The 18,740-nt window shown below is 36.3% G+C and overlaps 1 protein-coding gene across 1 annotated transcript in view; it reads left to right on the forward strand.

The window, feature by feature from the left end:
- Positions 1-1,326: 1,326 nt before the first annotated feature.
- LOC127445627 (contactin-3-like) overlaps positions 1,327-18,740 on the forward strand; it is a 112,444-nt gene continuing 95,030 nt past the window's right edge. The window contains exons 1-2 of the mRNA XM_051705815.1: positions 1,327-1,801; positions 14,316-14,453. Of these exons, the coding sequence (XP_051561775.1) occupies positions 14,399-14,453 (55 nt within the window). The 5' untranslated portion in view covers positions 1,327-1,801; positions 14,316-14,398. The remainder of the gene's footprint in view (positions 1,802-14,315; positions 14,454-18,740) is intronic.

Here is an 18,740-nt window from a genome sequence, read left to right on the forward strand (position 1 = left end):
TCAGCAGATGACATATTTGTATTATGAGAGTCATTGAATCATTGATTTATCTGATTCCTTTAAAAACACAGGTTCATGACCAAAACAGTCGAAGTGAATGAGAATGATTCATTTACTTAAAAGATTCATTCAAAAACACAGATTCGTTCACAATTGAAACACAAAAAAATTTGAAGAAGGGCAGGGATTTACGTGCATAATTTTACTTATACCATGGTCTAATCAAATACTTGATTCTGATTGGCTGAGATGCCTGTGTTAGAACCCTTTAATGCACAGGTAGTTCCAGTCAGTTTTAATCACTGTCATTAATGCGCCTACTGTGCTGTACTCCTTAATGAGACATAGACTTTTATCACAGCAGCGCCATCTTTATTTTTTGAAGGAAATGACAATGAGGCTGTGAGGGATAGAGGTACAGTTTCTTCAAGGGGTTGTACAGATGTTTAAAGTGTTTTTGGATCTTTCTGCTGACGAAACATTGAAAAAATGCATTTCCATGGAATTTTAGTAGACAAAAAACTCCAGAGACCATGCGTTGTGGAACATTAGATGTGATCAAGGAGCATTTTAATAGCTTAATACAGTGCGTGCCATTGAAGAGCATGTAAGTCTAGCCCTCACAGCCTCATGGTACATGTCCTGAAAACCTATAGCTATCTTAGGCTACCTTTTACAATATTGTTAATTGTTAAAATTGTTAATTGTGACAATATTGTTAATAGTGTTGTGGTTCACAGCTGTTTTACTGTATGCTGTTTAATGGCAGGTTCTCATTGTGACAGCTTACCCCATATAGTGTGTCCCACTATTGGGGCATGTTGTCACAGAAGGTCAACGTGTGTCCTATGCACTATCTTTTTTCATAGCTGAAGTTTTCACGTTTGTACGTAGCCAAGACTTTCAGATATGTGCCTAGTAAAAGTAACTTAAAAAAATTATTAATTCCTGAGAAATAGTCACTGTAAAAGTGACACAAATCTAGCCCCTTTCTGATAATGCTGTGAGGGATTGTTTGGAATAAATGAATCCTGACCTGCCATTGTCAAATCTCAACATAACACAAATAGATATGCTTTATTTAATTCACCACTTTGACTTGGAGCAAATGGAGTCCTTACATGTTATATCTAAAATTTGATTGGTCCAGTTTTTAACAATCAATTTCTGATGCACGGACCAGAAAAGACCAAATGGCACTGGAGGAATGGGGAGGCATTAGACAACTGATGCAAATAATCATGTGACATAATCAAACGACCAAGCGCAGAAATCTTCCCTTGAATGCACTTTGAATTTGGGGCGTGCTTACAGAGATACAATACTCTCAACTGGAGGTGCATCATTGGCCACGCGCATCTTGAGGTAACACAACTGTGCATTTAATTCATTGCGCGACTGCTGGAGGAGGAGATGCGCATCATATATTTGTATATCTAACTAACCGCTTCTGTCCCTGTCCACTCGTCTTCTGGACTTCTCTACTGGTCGTATTCGATCAGTACAGTGGATACGCCGGAGCTCTTTGATTCGTGTACTAAATTGTGCGGAGCTTTCGGGAATACGCGGAGCTTCTCCGTACAGCGAGAAGGAATAAAGCACATTTTGTAACCCGTCTCCAAAAAGTGTTCGATTCGGCTGGCAATGCTTTGGTCCTAAAAGTGATTGAACGATATCGGAAAGATGGTTAACGACCAAATTAAGGGGTTCGAGGTGCTTCGGTTCACCCTACCACTGAATGTGGAGTAAATACCCACGTCTTTTCTTATTTTGACTCGGAATACAGTGAAGTATCGCATCGGTAAGTTGATTTATTGTAGCTATACGCTAACTATCCAAATAATTATATTATTCAAAGTTGAAGTGATCAGATGCATGTGAAAGCATGCAATTTTTTCCCATCTAAATAATTATAAATGTTCATCACCATATGAAGGCTATATCTTTATAAAAAAAAAAATAATAATAATAATAATTATAGATTATGTTATTGTATGTATGTATGTATATATATATATATATATATATATATATATATATATATATATATATATATATATATATATAACAATAACATAATCTATAAAAATGTATATATATATATATATATATATATATATATATATATATATATATATATATATATACATACACACACACATATATATATATATATATATATGGGGGGGGGGCGTTCATGCAGGACGTGTTCTTGTTCCGTCTGCGCTATTTAGCCGTATTGTCGCGTCTCGCATGAGCGTTGCGTTTTTAACACCGAATAATATTCACATCGAAGACGTTTTTGTATTCCATCTGCGCTGTTTTTCCTGTTGCTTTCCTATGCAAATACTACGCCGTGTCGCGCGCAGGAGCGCCGCGTTTTTTAGACGCCGTGTCAAGTAAGAACTTAAAAACTGTTAAAAACGCATCTTGAGACCCGCGTTCAGCTCTGTTCGTGGCGCGGCGTCTTTCTTTTTAGAGCAATAACGCGTTCGGTCTGAACGGCCCCGTAAACATTTAAACTTTGAAAAACGTGGCTCGTTTTCTTTTCAGAATGTTCCATTCGATTGCGCTCCGTCCTGCTGTTTTTGAACGCAAGAACGCCCTTCTAAAACCACCAGACAGCAGCTTATGCGGTTGAAGTAGCGGCGTATGTGTGATTTATTTGGCGGGTTGCACACTGATCTCACTCATCTAGGGCAAGAGTGGATATGGGGCGCACACATCGCCGTAACCGCACACATTCCTCCGACCTGATGCTTATCTCAAGATGTGATGTATAAATAAAGGGGTAAAAAAAGAAAAGGTGGCAGGTGCTGCATATAGCCTAGTTCTCCAGCCTCACCATTAGTTCTGATTAGTCACCTGTAACAAAATGCCATTATAATGCATCTCTCACTGTAGGCCTATTTGGACGGCAGGCTTTATGGAATACCAAGAAAAGTGATGGAAAGATGTGGAGTTATTTAAAAAATGACACAGAAAGTGTGTAGAGTTCCCACGGTCATGGAAACCTGGAAATATCATAGAATATCAATATTGGGAATTCCAGGCCTAAAAAGTATTGTAAATGAGGAAAATCATGGGGATTTATATGGAGAATGTTCTTTTTAGCATTTATGCACTGTTCTATTATATTGCTCTAGATATTGGTCTTTTGTGTAAATAAACATACCTGCAAGTCAGCGTTGTATCATCTAGCTGTTTAGGGTCTTATTGGAGATATTTGAACACTAATAACCTAAACATAATCTTCTAAAAATATTAATTACAAAGATTGATACCTGACATACAAATGGAAATCATCCTCGGCAATCTATATAAAATGAAGAAATTTGTGATTTTTTAAAAATCTATATCTGGAATTACCGTAAAAGACGTGGAAAAGCCATGGATATTCATTGGTCAAAAGGTGTAGAACCCTGGAATATAATAATAATAAAAAAATGTCAATAAGAGGTAACAATCAACATATACTGTAATAAATAGAAATGTCTAAAAATATGAATTTTAAAGATTGATACCTGACATACAAATGGAAATCCTCCTTGGCGATCTCTATAAAAAAAGAAAAAAAAAGAATCCATATCACAAATAACTCTAAAAGACATGGAAAGTCATGGAAATGTATTGGTCAAAAATGGAATAGGGTATGGTAACCCTGGAACAGTCATTAAAAAGGTCAACAAGAGGTAACAACCAACATATCACATTGTTGTGTAATACTCTTATGATTATGATCTGATTTAGGTTGGTTTCTTTTGAAGTAAGCCCTCAAACAATTGTTAGCTGGATCAATAAACTATCAGTCTCTCCTTAGATCGCCCAACACACCTCAGATGCCTGGTTTATAATCTCACATAGGTGTGACTAAGCTTTGGGAACTTTAGTGCCAGTATGTATTGCAGGAGTGAGACAGAGAGCGGAAAGAGACAGACAGAGCGAGCAAGCAAGAGAGAGAGAGAAGCTTGGGAGGAAATACACATTGGGTTCTATCCACACCACATCTGCTATTCAAATGGGAATGGGATCCTTCTCTGGTGTGTTCATGTTTATTTATGGCTGCATCTGGGATGCATGGCTCATCTCATTTTTTTGCTAACAAGCAAAGCCAAATTAGAGGTGAGTACACTGGGAAAAAGCAATGTGCAGAAATCAGTCGAACCGCTCAACAGTCTTGCCTGGCTTCCCTTGGAACTATTTACACTTCTCATTGTGCTGTATAAAGTTTATTTAAAGAGGGACAAAAAAATAAATGTTGATGCTGTTGGTGATGAAAGCATTGTTATTTTATATACAGTAATAGGGTATATATATTTAAATTCTCTCTTAATATGCATCTCTCTATTTTGTTTTCTACAGTCTGGATTTCAAATTTCTACTTTTCTCTGTATTCTCCTGGGAAAAGTATCTTTCTCTTGAGGTTTAAAGGAATAGTTCACCCAAAAATGAATCTTAAAAGAATCTTTATGCAGCTCTTGTCCATACAACAACATTTGGCCATGTCTGTCAAGCTCCAAAAAGGACAGAAAAACGGCGCTAAAAAAACATAACAGCAGTCCATATGACTTGCTATATTGCTATGCTACTCCACAACATTGGCTCAAATGCAATATACACTCACTGAGCACATTATTAGGAACACTTGCACACCTACTTATTCATGTGATTATCTGATCAGCCAATTGTGTGTGAGCAGTGCAATGCATAAAATCATGCAGATATGGGTCAGCATCTTCAATTAATGTTCACATCAACCATCCGAATGGGGGAAAAAAGTATGATCTCAGTGATTTCGACTGTGGCATGATTGTTGGTGCCAGATGGGCTGGTTTGAGTATTTCTGTAACTGCTGATCTCCTGGGATTTTCACACACAACAGTCTCTAAAGTTTACTCAGAATGGTGCCAAAAATAAATAACATCCAGTGATCGGCAGTTCTACAGACGGAAACACCTTGTTGATGAGAGAGGTCAATAGAGAATGGCCAGACTAGTTTGTGCAGACAGAAAGGCGACGGTAACTGAGATAACCACTCTGTACAATTGTAGTGAGCAGAATAGTATTTCAGAATGCACAAATGTCGAACCTTGAGGTGGATGCAGAAGACCACGTCGGGAACTTTATTAGAACCATAGTGTTCCTAATAAAGTGATCAGTGAGTGTACAATCAACTTCACCACAATGTGTACAATAACAGGGAAAGATGATGTATAGCAGGAGTATGAAACCAACTCCCAGTCCAAACATTTAACGTCAGTCCAAGTGCCACCGAGCAGTAATTATGGTCTGAAGGCACACATTATGCTCATAAGCAGCCTGGGAGAAGGTTCTGAGCTTTAGTGTAAATAAGTAGTCATTTAGCTGACAGTTACAGCTGACTATCCAAAGCAACTTAGAGTAATACAGGGACACATGGAGGAACCTGGGACTAAAGGAATATTTCTCCTAAAATTTTCCTTTTTATTCCATGGGGAAATAAATGCAGGCATATGGGTTTGGAATGACATGACAGTGAGCAAATATATGAAAGAATTTTCATTTTTCAGTGAACTTTGTCTTGTACAAGGGCACAATGGTGATGATTCAGGGATTGTTCCTTGTGGGAATCGAATTGCAAACCTTTTGGTTTCAAGTCTAGGTTTTTTTTTTTTAGTTTGTCTAATGGATGACTGGTCTGTGTTCCTGGATCAACTGTAGTTGTTGGTCCTGGAACTATGTTCCCCTAGCCGGACCCTATACTATTACTGTAACTACAGTACCCTTAAAATCAAAGGGAAATGACAGGTTGATAAAAATGTTGTTCAAGCCCCAGCCTAGCCCTAAAACTAACTCTAAAACCTGACAAATCTATCAAAACCAAAAAAACTGTCATCTATAGCCTAATCTATTTTTGTTTTTCAATCACCAGCCAGAGGGTTGATGGCATATGATGCACAATAATCAATGCGCCTCATACTGATGATCATCTCTGCAATTCCTACCATTGTCCGTTAATAATTACATGTAGATGGTTATGCATGCTGGTCCAGCTCACAGGGAATCTTTACAAGTCTGAAATCCATCTGAATTGTTTCCCCCCCTTTATTTTGCAATTACACCGGCCCTTTGGGAAAACATTATGCCTTTAACCACCTCTCCTATCAATTATATGCCAAAACAATGTTCATGCAAACCAAAGAGTCATCTTATTTACTGTGGAAATAGATGCAATGCCTTTCATGCATAGCACTATTGTGTTGGTGATGCTGCACTGCCTTATTACATTTGCCAGTGCAATCTGATGCTCATCACTTTGCTTAATAAGATGGTTGGTGGAGGTTGGTGGAAAATGACAACACACCTCTGTCTTTTAGGAGAGCAAATGAAAGATTGGTTGTGATTGCAATTCATAAATTTTTCATGCATTGTTGGATGCAAGGGGGTCAGGGTTTGGATGGTTACTTTCAGACCATGCTGGTAGATGCCACAACTACACAATTTTGTAGGCAAAAAGCATGTTTTTCCATTGATGACCTTTTAAAAGTAGCTGTGTATAGAGCAACATATAAATAGCAAACACTTAATTATATTATTTTGCCATACAAATTCAAAGTGGAGTAATTACACCAGAACTGAAACTGAGAAAAATTGAGTGCATGCACTATCTGAGCAACTTCCATTGAGATTATGAGATTATTAGGAATGCTAATGAATAGCTCTAGTCTTTCCAGGTATTTTAGAACTCTTTGGTTGGATATGACATACAGTTTGGAAATCACAGTTCTTATTTTCTTTTCCAAATGAAACTTGCCCTTGGAAAGCTTGCTGTGTGGAGTCCTTTATTTTGTTGGCATGCCAATTTGCATGCTCTTTTTGGTTTGGTGACAGGTAGAGTTGGGGTACTCGAGTTCAGACTTCAATTTTAATGGACTTGGAATTGTCAAGGACTCTGATGCATTTTTACTTGGACTTGACTCGTACTCGATCCTTTGAGACTGAGTCCAGCAGATTCCATTGCATTTGTGATGCAATGAAAACTAAAAACGGGCGGACTGGCCATCGGGAGAACCGGGACTTTTCCCGGTGGGCCGGTGGCGAAACGAACTGAAATGGGCCACCGCGTTATGCAGAACGGGCCACAAAACAGCGTCATGATATGATGAAGGGGGCAGCGATATGCAGAAAAGGACAGCGATCCCACCCCCCCACTCAACAATTTTGGGGCCAGTTTCTATATAAAATCCCAGGTGGATTTCTCTTCCCAGTCCACCCCTGCGCACAGCCACACTCATCAGTCAACCAATACGCTTGAAACTTTCTATGGAGACTACTGTATAACATTGATTACTGAGGAAGCTGGTACGACGAAACATAAAGAGAGGTTATGTAGCCAGTGCACCAGAAACTAAACAAGACAGTTTCGCCTGGCACGAGACCTGACCACTGGTAAAATAGCACATGCCGTTTGTGGAGCCAAGACAGTGCTCGTATCGCGGTTTCATCGTGGTTAAGAACTTCAAATCAAGAACTTCATTGAGTCGAGTCACCCACATCATGTCTCTCACAGTTTACTAAAAACAACATATCGAAATAAAAAATCAGAAAAATAGTATTAATATTGGGCTAAGTCTTTTTAGGTGTAATGTATCTACACATGTAGGCTTCTGTAAACTCTATTGTGGTCCATGCAGTGTTGTCATCTTGAAATGATCCATAATAGCTTGATGAATTAACTGTGTAACTATTTAAGTAGTCTCAATTTTTTTTATTTTTTTATTGCTAAAGCAGACAGCAACTCTAAATAGATAAACAACACCTATTTATTATTGATTTACTATTTTCAAAGCATTGACGAACTGCTTAAAATATGTTCTTTTAAAGTATTTGTCCACCATTCACAAAATTCAACCATTAAAAATATTAGATTAAATTATATATTTTGGGCATAATTTAATTACTGTATAGACTATAAAATGTAGGCTATTACTCAATGGCAGAGTTTGTGTATGAAGCTAAATTTTTTATTTTTTTTTTTATTATTATTTTTACCGCCAGGTAGCCAATAATTTACCACTGGGTAACTTATGCAAAAATTTTAGCCTATATCTCTGACAATTTTGAAGCACAATTTTGTTAAATGTATGACTCAGTATTATTATTCTCCATGTTTTTGTGGTTAAAGAAGAGCTCAGTAAAATTTCCTTTGGTTGGTATTTAAAGATTTCATAATGATTGCAGAACAACGTGGCTGCTGCTCTAACAAATAATTTTATCTTTGTGGTCAGCAGCTGCGAGATGCACATGGGCATATCAGGGTTTTAGGTGCACAAGCAGAGTGCAGAACTACCCCGCACTGGGCCGTTTTCAAATTAACTAGACAATCATGTCCTTGTTAAATGGTACTTATATTAGCAGTGGGCTTTTCCAATGTTTTTGAATGTAACATTTGCAGTCAAATCGTGAGATGTAACTTATCAGTGAGTGCTATTTACTACTATGTTGACTCATTTGTATGTATTTTCCCAAACCAGTCGGCAGATAGAGACTCAAAAAGAAATCTCAGTGTAGACTATTATTTCTTTATATAGGGATATTTGGCAAGCAGGGCGCGGTCGAGCGGTGTCTGGGCAAAGCGAGGCTGGGAAGTTAAGTGGTGAATGAGTTCCACCTGTGTGCCACACCAGGCTCACATTCCAGTGAGGGGTGGTGGGAGTATTTAAGGAGAGGAGACAGCGGCAGACGAGAAAGAGAGACGCACGAAGCTATGTGTGTGTCAAATGTTCGGCTGAAAAGCCTATTTTGTTTGAGTGTATTTATGTAGATGCTGAAAAGCGTAATGTAGTGTGAAGCAGTGTGTTATGATGTGCGACTGAAAAGTGCAACAATAAATATCTACGTGTTTTTGTCAAGCAGGTCCCAGCTTCCTCCTTTTCTGAATTGTTACAGGATAATTTTAGACAATCCTAAACTAAATTGAAAGGACAAATTGACAATGAAATAGAAATAAAAACTGAATTAAAATTCGAAAAAATAATAACCCTGGTTGTAATGACTAACACAAGTTTCACTTACTTTAGTCTATGTTTGTTTTTATCAAGTTTTGTTACATTTATATTGACAATTTTTTTGTGTTTTTTTGTGTTTTTTTTTTTTTTTTTTGTGAAGGTTAAAATAAGCTTAAAATATTGGTGTTGAGTTTACGGTTATAATTTTAATTCAGATTCGTGAACAGATTCATTCTGACTCAGACTCGGCCTGTTATGGACTCGGTCTTGAGTCCGACTCAGCCCCTTTTGGACTCGGACTCGACTCGATTGTTTAAAGACTCGGACTTGAGTCGGACTCGAACTCAACACTAGTGACAGGAGAGGTTGCATGTAGAAGTCTTAATGGAAAACGACAACAAATTAATTTTTTTTTCATTGGTGAACTCTAGCTACAGTACAATTCCTCCTCCCCTTGCCCTGCGCCAAAAGCCGAGCTGTGTAATCCAGTCTGACAGACATTCCTGCGGCATAATGTGCCCCCGAAACTTAAAAGACATGAAGCAAACCCTCAGAGAGACCCCTGTCCTTGCAATTACAACAGATGCCCAACAGTTACCCACACTAGGATATAGCGCTAAATAAGGGGCTTCTCTGAAGATTATGCAATTATAATGAAACTATAGCAGATTACTCTTCCTCTAAAGGGCCAGTGCAGTTGAAGGCAAGTAAGCTCTTCGTTTTAGAACCGAGAAAAGAGTGTACAAATATGGTCTTAAACCTTAGGGTTGATGTCTTTAAAAACTTTGGGACTATTCATCATGTGTTCATTGAATACTATCTGGTTCTGTTGAAAGAATGGGGAAACAAATCATATGGCCTCAGGCTACAGAGCTAAAACTGTGACAGTTATGGATTTTCAAAGGAAAATAAAGCAAGCAAAGGAAAATCTCCAGTACGCGCAGGAGTGAACTCCACATTAAATGCTTTAAAAATCCCGAAGTGAATGTCAGTCTTGTCAAAATAAGTTCTATGAGTAAAAAAACAGAAAATCGTATAAAAGATTTACATATGTTGCATCACTCTAACAGACAATAATCAAACTCTTGCTAGACACTGTTTATTGAATATGCCAAATAAATTAATTACAGATCTGTTTAATGTGGGGAACTGTGCAAAACATTACCATAAAATTAATTCTAAAAATGCCATTAGTATGTTAAATGCAATTTAGTAAGTCTAATGCTTAAAATAAATGCAAAAATCTGTCCATGAAACAAGACAAAATACAAACATATTCATGATACATTATCTGAAATTCTGTCATCATTTACTCACCTTTTGCAAGCCCGTCATTGCAAACCTGTATGACTTTCTATCTTCCATAGAAAACAAAGGTCATGTTCACACTAATCATTTTTGTTTGAAAACTCAGTTTTCCGTGTCCTAATTTTATCATTTTCCAAAGTATGCGTTAATGGAGAGAGTTTTCAAAACTCTCCATTTTCAAAGGAGGAAAACGGGATTCAAGTGTGGATGAGAGTCATTGAATCATTGCGTTTTCAAATAAACGAAAAAGTGTGGGTGTGGCCCAAATGTGAAATCCTGAAGAATGTACTGATTTGTGTCCTTTTCGAAGCTTGAAAGCTCCAGTCCTCATTCTTTGTAATTGCATGTTAAAAAGCAACCAATCTTTTCTAAGTACAGTATGTTTGGATATCTTTTTTTGTTTGTTTTTTTTACATTTAACAAAAAAATAAAATAAAATACACATTTTAAACAAGACAAAAATACTGATTTGGAATGAGATTTTTGCAGGGCAAACCTCATCCATAAAGCAGTAATATTGCTGTTAATCAAAGGGGTGTATTTCTGGTAATCAAAATGAAAGGTCCTCAGAGAAGTCATTTCAAATTATTCTGTCAGAATCAACCCTACGCAGGGCCTCCAAAGATGTCATTTAGCCTTTATATGTGGGAGGAATTCTATGTGCTACTGAAAGCAGCACTGGTTTGAAGCTAACAGTATTTAGGTTGGCTTCTAGCTCCTATTAATAGTCAAGAGAAAGTAGCTTTTGAGGTCAACAAATTCCAGCCCCCTGATTCCTCCAATGTTGCAGTTTGTGTCTTTGGTTTCACGCGTAGTGCATAATTTAGACTGTATTGAGCTTCGCAAAAAATAAAATGCTTCTCAGAATTTCTTTTAACAAATCTTTAAAACATGCAATTACTATTTTGTATGGAATTCACATTTGAGGGTCTGTCCTGTTCTTTTCCTTCAAGAAAAGTGTTTCTCCTGTCTGTCATTCATGCTCAAAATATCATCTCATTGATTTTTTTGGTACATTTTGACCCCAATCGTTGGCTTTGTTCACACTGCAGATAAAAAAAACAATTTGTACAATTAGTTTTTCCAAATATGATCTTTAGAAATGACTGTTTGTCTTGAACCTTTAAAATGTGTCTCGAGACACCTGCATTCTGTTCGATTAGTTGCACTGCATCAGCATGTAGTTTCTTTTTCTTTTTTTTTTTAGCACAAGAACACTTTTGGTCTGAATGGCCCTTAACTGGATATTTTCCACTTATGTCCATCGTGACATCTCGTTGCACTTCTGAACTCACTAGGTGCATGAGAGAACTAGTGTTGGGTTCAAGTCCACCTTAGTCGAGTCCAAGTCTTTAAACAATCGAGTCGAGTCAGAGTCCAAAAGGGTCCGAGTCGGACTCAAGACCAAGTCCATAACAGGCAGAGTCCAAATCAAATCAGAGTCCGAATTAATCTGTTCACGAATCTGAATTCAAATTGTAATTGTAATCTCAACATCAATACTTTAAGCTTGTTTTAAACTTCACAACTAAGAAAAACAATTTGCCAATATAAATGTAACACAAACTTGACAAAAACAAACATAGACTAAAGTAAGTGAAACTTGTGTTAGTCATTACAACCAGGGTTATTATTTTTTCAAATTTAATTTAGATTTTATTTCTATTTCATTATCAATTTGTCCTTTCAATTTAGTTTAGGATTATCTAAAATTATCCCTGTATAAAGAAATAATAGTCTACTCTGAGATTTCTTTTTGAGTCTCTATCTGTGAACTGGTATGGGAAAATACAAAAAAATGAGTCAACATAGTAGTAATTAGCACTCGCTGATAAGTTACATCTCACGATTTGACTGCAAATGATACATCCAAAAACACTGGAAAAGCCCATGGCTAATATCAGTACCATTTAACCCCGACATGATTGTCTAGTTAATTTGTGGAAAATGGCCCAATGCGGGGCAGTTCCGTGCTATGCTTGTGCACCTAAACCCTGATGCGTCTGTGTGCATCTCACAGCTGCTGACACCGAAGATAAAAAATATTTGTTAGAGCAGCAGCCCTGTTGTTCTGCAATTATTATGAAATCTTTAAATACCAAAGAAAATTTCTCTGAGCTATTCTTTAACCACAAAAACATGGAGAATAATAATACTGAGTCATACATTTAACAGAATTGTCCTTAAAAAGTGACAGAGATATAGGCTAAAACGATATGTGCATAAGTAACCCAGTGGTAACTTGTTGGCTTCCCGGCGGTAAAAATTAATATTAAAAAACTTTAAAATAAAAACGTCATAACCAACTAAATTCAACTCATTACATGAAGTTTAGCTTCATACACAAACTCTGCCATTGAGTAATAGCCTACATTTTATAGTCTATACAGTAATTAAATTATAAACAAAACATTTCGCTGTCCAAAATATCCTAATATTTATTGTGCATGTTGTGAATGGTGGATAAATGCTGTAAAAGAACATATTTTAAGCAGCTCGTAAATGCTTTGAAAATAGTAAATCAATAATAAATAGGTGCTGTTTATCTGTTTAGAGCTGCTGTCTGCTTTAGCTATAACGATATTTTTGCAACTAAAAAAGTTACACAGTTAATTCATCAAGCTATTATGGACCATTTCAAGCTGACAACACTGCATGGACCACAATAGAGTTTACAGAAGCCTACAATTGTAGATACATTATACCTAAAAAGACTTAATAGCCCAATATTAATACTATTTTTATTATTGTTTTACTTCAATATGTAGTTTTTAGTAAACTGTGAGAGACATGATGTGGGCTTAACCATGATGAAACCACGATGCGAGCACCATCTTGGCTCCACAAACGGCGCGTGTGATTTTACCAGTTGTCAGGTCCCATGCCATGTGAAACTGCCTTGTTTAGTTTCTATTACATTGGCTACATACATGTCTTTATGTTTTCATCGTGCCAGCTTCCTTGGTAATCGATGTTATACAGTAGTCTCCGTAGGAACTTTCAAGCGTATTGGTTGAGTGATGAGTGTGGCTGTGCGCATGCATATGTTTGCGTGCATTGTTTGCTTAACACGGTGAAACAACCTCTGGCTACATCTATGAGATCAGGGGGGTGCTACAGCCGCATGCAGACAGAGATGTGTTCATTTATTTCTGTTTTGTTATTTATTTATTTTATTTTTTTCATTGCATCACAAATGCCATGGACTCGGCTGGACTTGGAAAAAAAATCCCAAAGGATCCCAGAGGATCAAGTCCAAGTCAAGTCAGTGTAAAATGCATCCGTGACAAGTCCAAGTCCATTGAAATTGGACTCGTGACTCGGACTCGAGTCCGAGTTCGAACTCGAGTACCTCAACTCTAGAGAGAACATAAGCAACAGTGGCATTACTGTATTTACACATTCATGCATATACTGCATCCTAAACCACTGACTCGTTCACTCATTTACAATTCACAACATAGTAAATATCACACAGTTTGCAAATATTAACAAAGAATGCCAAAAAATTACTGTATTATGAATATTGTGCACTTTGGGTATGCACGTCGTGTCCTAAGTGATGAAAAACTTCTGATCTGACTTTTCAGACTGACACATTGCAGAAGCTCTGATTTTAATCAAATTTCAAACCTCATATGGATATGATTTGGATCTGGTTCCTAAAAATCAGATTTTTTTTTTTTTTTTACTGTTTTTGCAGACTACAAACAACTAAACGAATTTGATTCGGATAAGCCAAAAAAAAAAAGAACATCTTATTTTTGCGTTCTGTCTAAACAAAGCCTTAGGGTTTTATATTCAGTGCTTTAATATTTCAGTTGCCATCACATTGAAAATGTTTTAGTTGTTAACTTTCTCTTTGATCCGACAATATTTCATTGCATTTGTCCTCACAGTCAAGGTGATCACTTCAACAAAGGTCTAATCTTTCTGATCACTCAATAAAAGTGAGCCGTATGTCATATTTGGCCCCAAATGTCTCATTTTAATTATTTCTTTAATTACTTCCCCCCACAGATTATACTTCTCGCATTCAAGGGAAAAATCATTCCATTCACCAGCAATTGGATGAGAGTCATACTTGCCCTTGGCAACTAAAGATGACGTTACTATGGAAACCACTTGTGCTGCTATCAATCACTGGCTGCCTAGCAGGTAAATTATTGTACTGCTGATTTTATTCAAACTGATTGTCTTTCTCATTTTGTTTTTATTTTGGACTGAATGTGTACATGTTATGTGGACTGTCATGTTTACAGCGACTGAATAGGGAAAATTGAATTAGGATCTTAAGCCTTGAATTCATTCAAGTCCTCTGAGTGTGTTTAAGATAAATTAATCCAGTTTTCAAGGAGAATATGCTGTTATTTTTGAAGATCACTGAACTTAATGGTCTTATGTGCAAAAAAATAAATTATATATGAAATTACTCTGACGTCACACTGCAGCCAACCACGCTTCTGGGTTCTTTTGAGCAGCAGATTTCAATGGTGGATATGACCGGCGTTGCATTTTTAAGAATTTTAAAAGCATTATATATTGTAATAATGTTTGTTAATGTTAATAAAAGGTCTTATGAAGGGATGTCTATGGTTTACAGTGAAGATATATATGTAGGTTATTTCTGAACTATCAGCAAACAAATTATAACTTAGTTCAATATACCTGTATGGTTATGTCGGAGATGTAACAGGTTGATGAATACACATCTGCACACGTTTGACACTTCTAAAGCCTGAGAAATGTGTCATATAAAAATGAAAACTACCATCAGACATGCAATATGTTTTACTGCTTAAATTATTTGTCCACAGACAGTATATTTCTTCACTTATCTTTCACAAACAGTAGCATATGCGCTGCGATGAGATGGGGTCCCTTTCTTCCTGTTAGATCTTTCATTGGTCTTGTTCATATACTGTAAAATCATTGTTAGGTCACATTTGGCCTCATATCCGTCACAGCAGTTGCACTTCGGAAATTAAAAACAGCCGTTTGCAATCGGAGTGTGATGTCTTCATTAAAAGTTACCAACAGCAGCTCAGTTGGATCTAATAGAGCAGACGCAATAACAGTAACGTTGATCTGTGAAATATCATAAATTATGTCAAATCCTGAGTTTGTCCTGAATTATTGTTTCTGATGTAAATTTAAAGAAGCCCAAATCTTCAATAATCTATAGGAAACGGGGTGTTTCAACCTCACAAACAACACTTTTTGTCTATTTTCAACTTAATTAGAGTGAAGCGCTCATTGAACACAGTTCTGCCAAAAGAACACAGAAGTGCCACCGCCTAGCCTTTGTTTGCAAACAGCAACTTCATCTATTGTGTGGTATTGAGATGACTTGGATTGTTGTTGGGCTGTTTAAAGAAAGAAATCTTTCACTGAAAAAATTAAATAAAAAAATAATAATTATGGTTTATTAAATATAGCAGAGATTAATCTCTTTCTACATTGAATAAATTAGTTTAAGCATGAACTTGAAAATATTAAGTACATTTTACATTCAAACATGTAAAAATGAATGCTCTAGCTTACAGGTAAATATTATTTATGATTTCTTGTTATTTTTACAATGTGTCATCATGTATCAATCCTAAAGTAGAACATTTTGTCATATTTATTTTCTAGTTTGAGTACATTTCACTGGTAAATAAAATAAGTACATTTTACTTAACTTTTTAAAACTGGTGTTCCCACCATGCACTGGGCTTGAATAATTAATGAGCTTGCATGGTTTCACTGTTTGCAAGTCTATTTACACCATTTGTCTCGTAAATTTTGTTGTAACAATTGGTATCTTCTTGTTTTGTGCAGTCTTAAATTAATTTTCTACTACAAAAAAAAAAAAAAAATCTGTTGATTGTCACCGTCATGGTTTTCTGTGCACCAAGTGTCGAGGTCTGTGTGCACCGCTCTTTGTTTTGTGTTTGATGTTAAAAATACAGGGTGATGATTTCTTATAAACTACAGAGTATGCATTGAATAACCTTGTTGAAGGAAATTATTATAAATATTTTTGACAGTGAGGTTAGAAATGTGACAGTATCTAATAAGATGCTTATTTAAATGTTACTACGTTTAAGTACCATGTATATCATATTTGTAAGTTACTGCATTTACTAAAATGTTTAAATTAAATTTACTCACTTTTATTATTGTGTCATAAAGTTAAGTAGATTTGAATTCGTTTTATACCATTAAGATTTACTTACACTGTGCAAAAACTTGCACACATTGTGTGATCAATGTATAATTTGAGGTGGTTGTTAAGGTAAGCATCGCTATTATTATTTCTCAAACTTTGGGTTAGAGATTGAAAATAAAAAAAAATAAATAAAAAACCTTACACTAAATATTAAGCTTCGGTAAATAATTTATCCCACACAATTTGTTCTACAGATGATACCTCAAATCTTATGGTTTATTGAGGAGAGGTGAGCTGTTACTTTTCTAAACAATTTTCGATTTACACCTGGTTGATGATACAATGGGCTATAAAGTCCCATAGACTTGCTTTGCACTGCTATACATGTATCTAGGTAGCAGAAAACCATAGAGGCTTGGGCCAGAAAGCAACCATCTAACAATAACCCAGAACACCCTAACAACCACCTAGCAACATCTCACTATCTCACATTGCCACATTCATATTGGGGAAAGATGCGACTTGTGTTTTACATATAAATTTAATAATTAAATATTTGTTGGTCAAAACAATAGTCTGATCCCTATTCTGCCCTATGTATTCACCTTAATCAGCCCCGCCCCTTTTCCGTGCTTTGCTCTTCCGAATTTTGTCATCTAACTTCCTGTTTGTATTGAAGCTACTGAGAAGAGTCGATCAAAATGGATCATGTGTGGGAGCACAGTATTTTTCAACAAGAGTTGATGGTGTGAGTCTACAGCACCCTTTTACTACGTGAAAATGCTAGTGAGGTATATTTTCTGTCGCTCTAAATGTTTTTATTCACACCTGCGGAGGTACATTGAACCTGGCAGATCACATTTGGACAGCTATGACACACTGCACCTTGTCATAATACAAGCGTTTAATTGTTATACATGTAGTTCTGCTTAATTTTTAGGTTTCAACTTGTTAATAATTTGTGTTAAAATGTGTAGTTTCCAACAGTGACAGCTCATATTATTGCACATGCAAGTTCAACGTAAAAGAAAATTACAATTGTACTTTTTAAAATTAATTTGTCACCCTACATTTTTTAGAGGCTTAAATGCAATTAAAATAGTTGTAAATGTAATATAAAATATAACATACACGTTCACATGTGTATGTGTGTATAAATATAGTTGCACCCGTCCCGGTTTAATGCTAAAAAAATCTGCTCACCTGAATTATAACGTGATGGGTGAATGACGCTAGAAGATGGCCAGTGGTGTCGTACAGAGATATTTTTAATGACTTTGTGTTGTCTCTTGAAGTTTCATGAGCACAGAGGCATATCAGTACGTCCACAGCGTGAAGGTAGGATCTTGTGTATTTAAGAAATAATGTGTATTTATGTGTATTTAAAATCTCCCTGCTCTCCTTCCAGTTGTTATGACATTCCCTGCACAATTTAAAATACTCATGATAGATTTTGAGAACTCTATATCCTGTAAATCCACTTCGCTAGCTAATTACAGTTTGACATCAACACCATAGATACCTATATAGAACCGCTAGGCCGGAAGTTCAGAGACAAAATTTTCAAGATGGCTGTGCGCTAGTTTCTCTGGTTAATAATATTTTAAATGTATCGCAATATGAATTACCTCTCACTTATAATATTGCCTCTCTTCATCCAGTCGTCCTTTATACATTTACATTTGGTCTACCCAAAGGTTGCAGTGAGATTGTGGCCCAGCACTTTTGTTTGTCAAAGATTATTATCAGGATCCTTGGAAAAGAGGCATGTCTGTTCTCACCAGAAGCCAATACCACTCTGGAGTGATCTTTTTTCATCAACATATTTTTGTTTCTTGGTGACAGAGTTCAGTATTTGCAGCAGAAGGTGTGATTAATGAGAGAGCAGATGCTTTTGTTTGGAGAAATATAGACTAAATCGTTTTCTCATCAACTTGAATTCATAAAACTGAAACAGAGAACAATTACAACCAGTACATGCATCAAATCCCTATTATATAACCGACAACTGCAGTTATGGTGTGTAATTTCAGAAATAATACGCATAACCATTCTTCTGCTGATATTTCAGCAGTGGTATGGTGTTTCATCTTGTTTGCAGAATTCCTAGCTGTCTTGTAAATATGGCTGCAGGGTGTATCCCTGTAATGTTAATTAATACAGGAAAATTAATGACTGCAAGTCTCTGGCATCTATTTAGATACAGTATATTTCATAATCTTGTGACAATGGGGGCAAGATGTCTCCTGAAGCACACTTCTAGAAATATGAAGTATAAGGAGTTGTGCTAT

This window comes from Myxocyprinus asiaticus, chromosome 9 (genome assembly GCF_019703515.2).
Source record: "Myxocyprinus asiaticus isolate MX2 ecotype Aquarium Trade chromosome 9, UBuf_Myxa_2, whole genome shotgun sequence".
NCBI lineage: Eukaryota > Metazoa > Chordata > Actinopteri > Cypriniformes > Catostomidae > Myxocyprinus > Myxocyprinus asiaticus.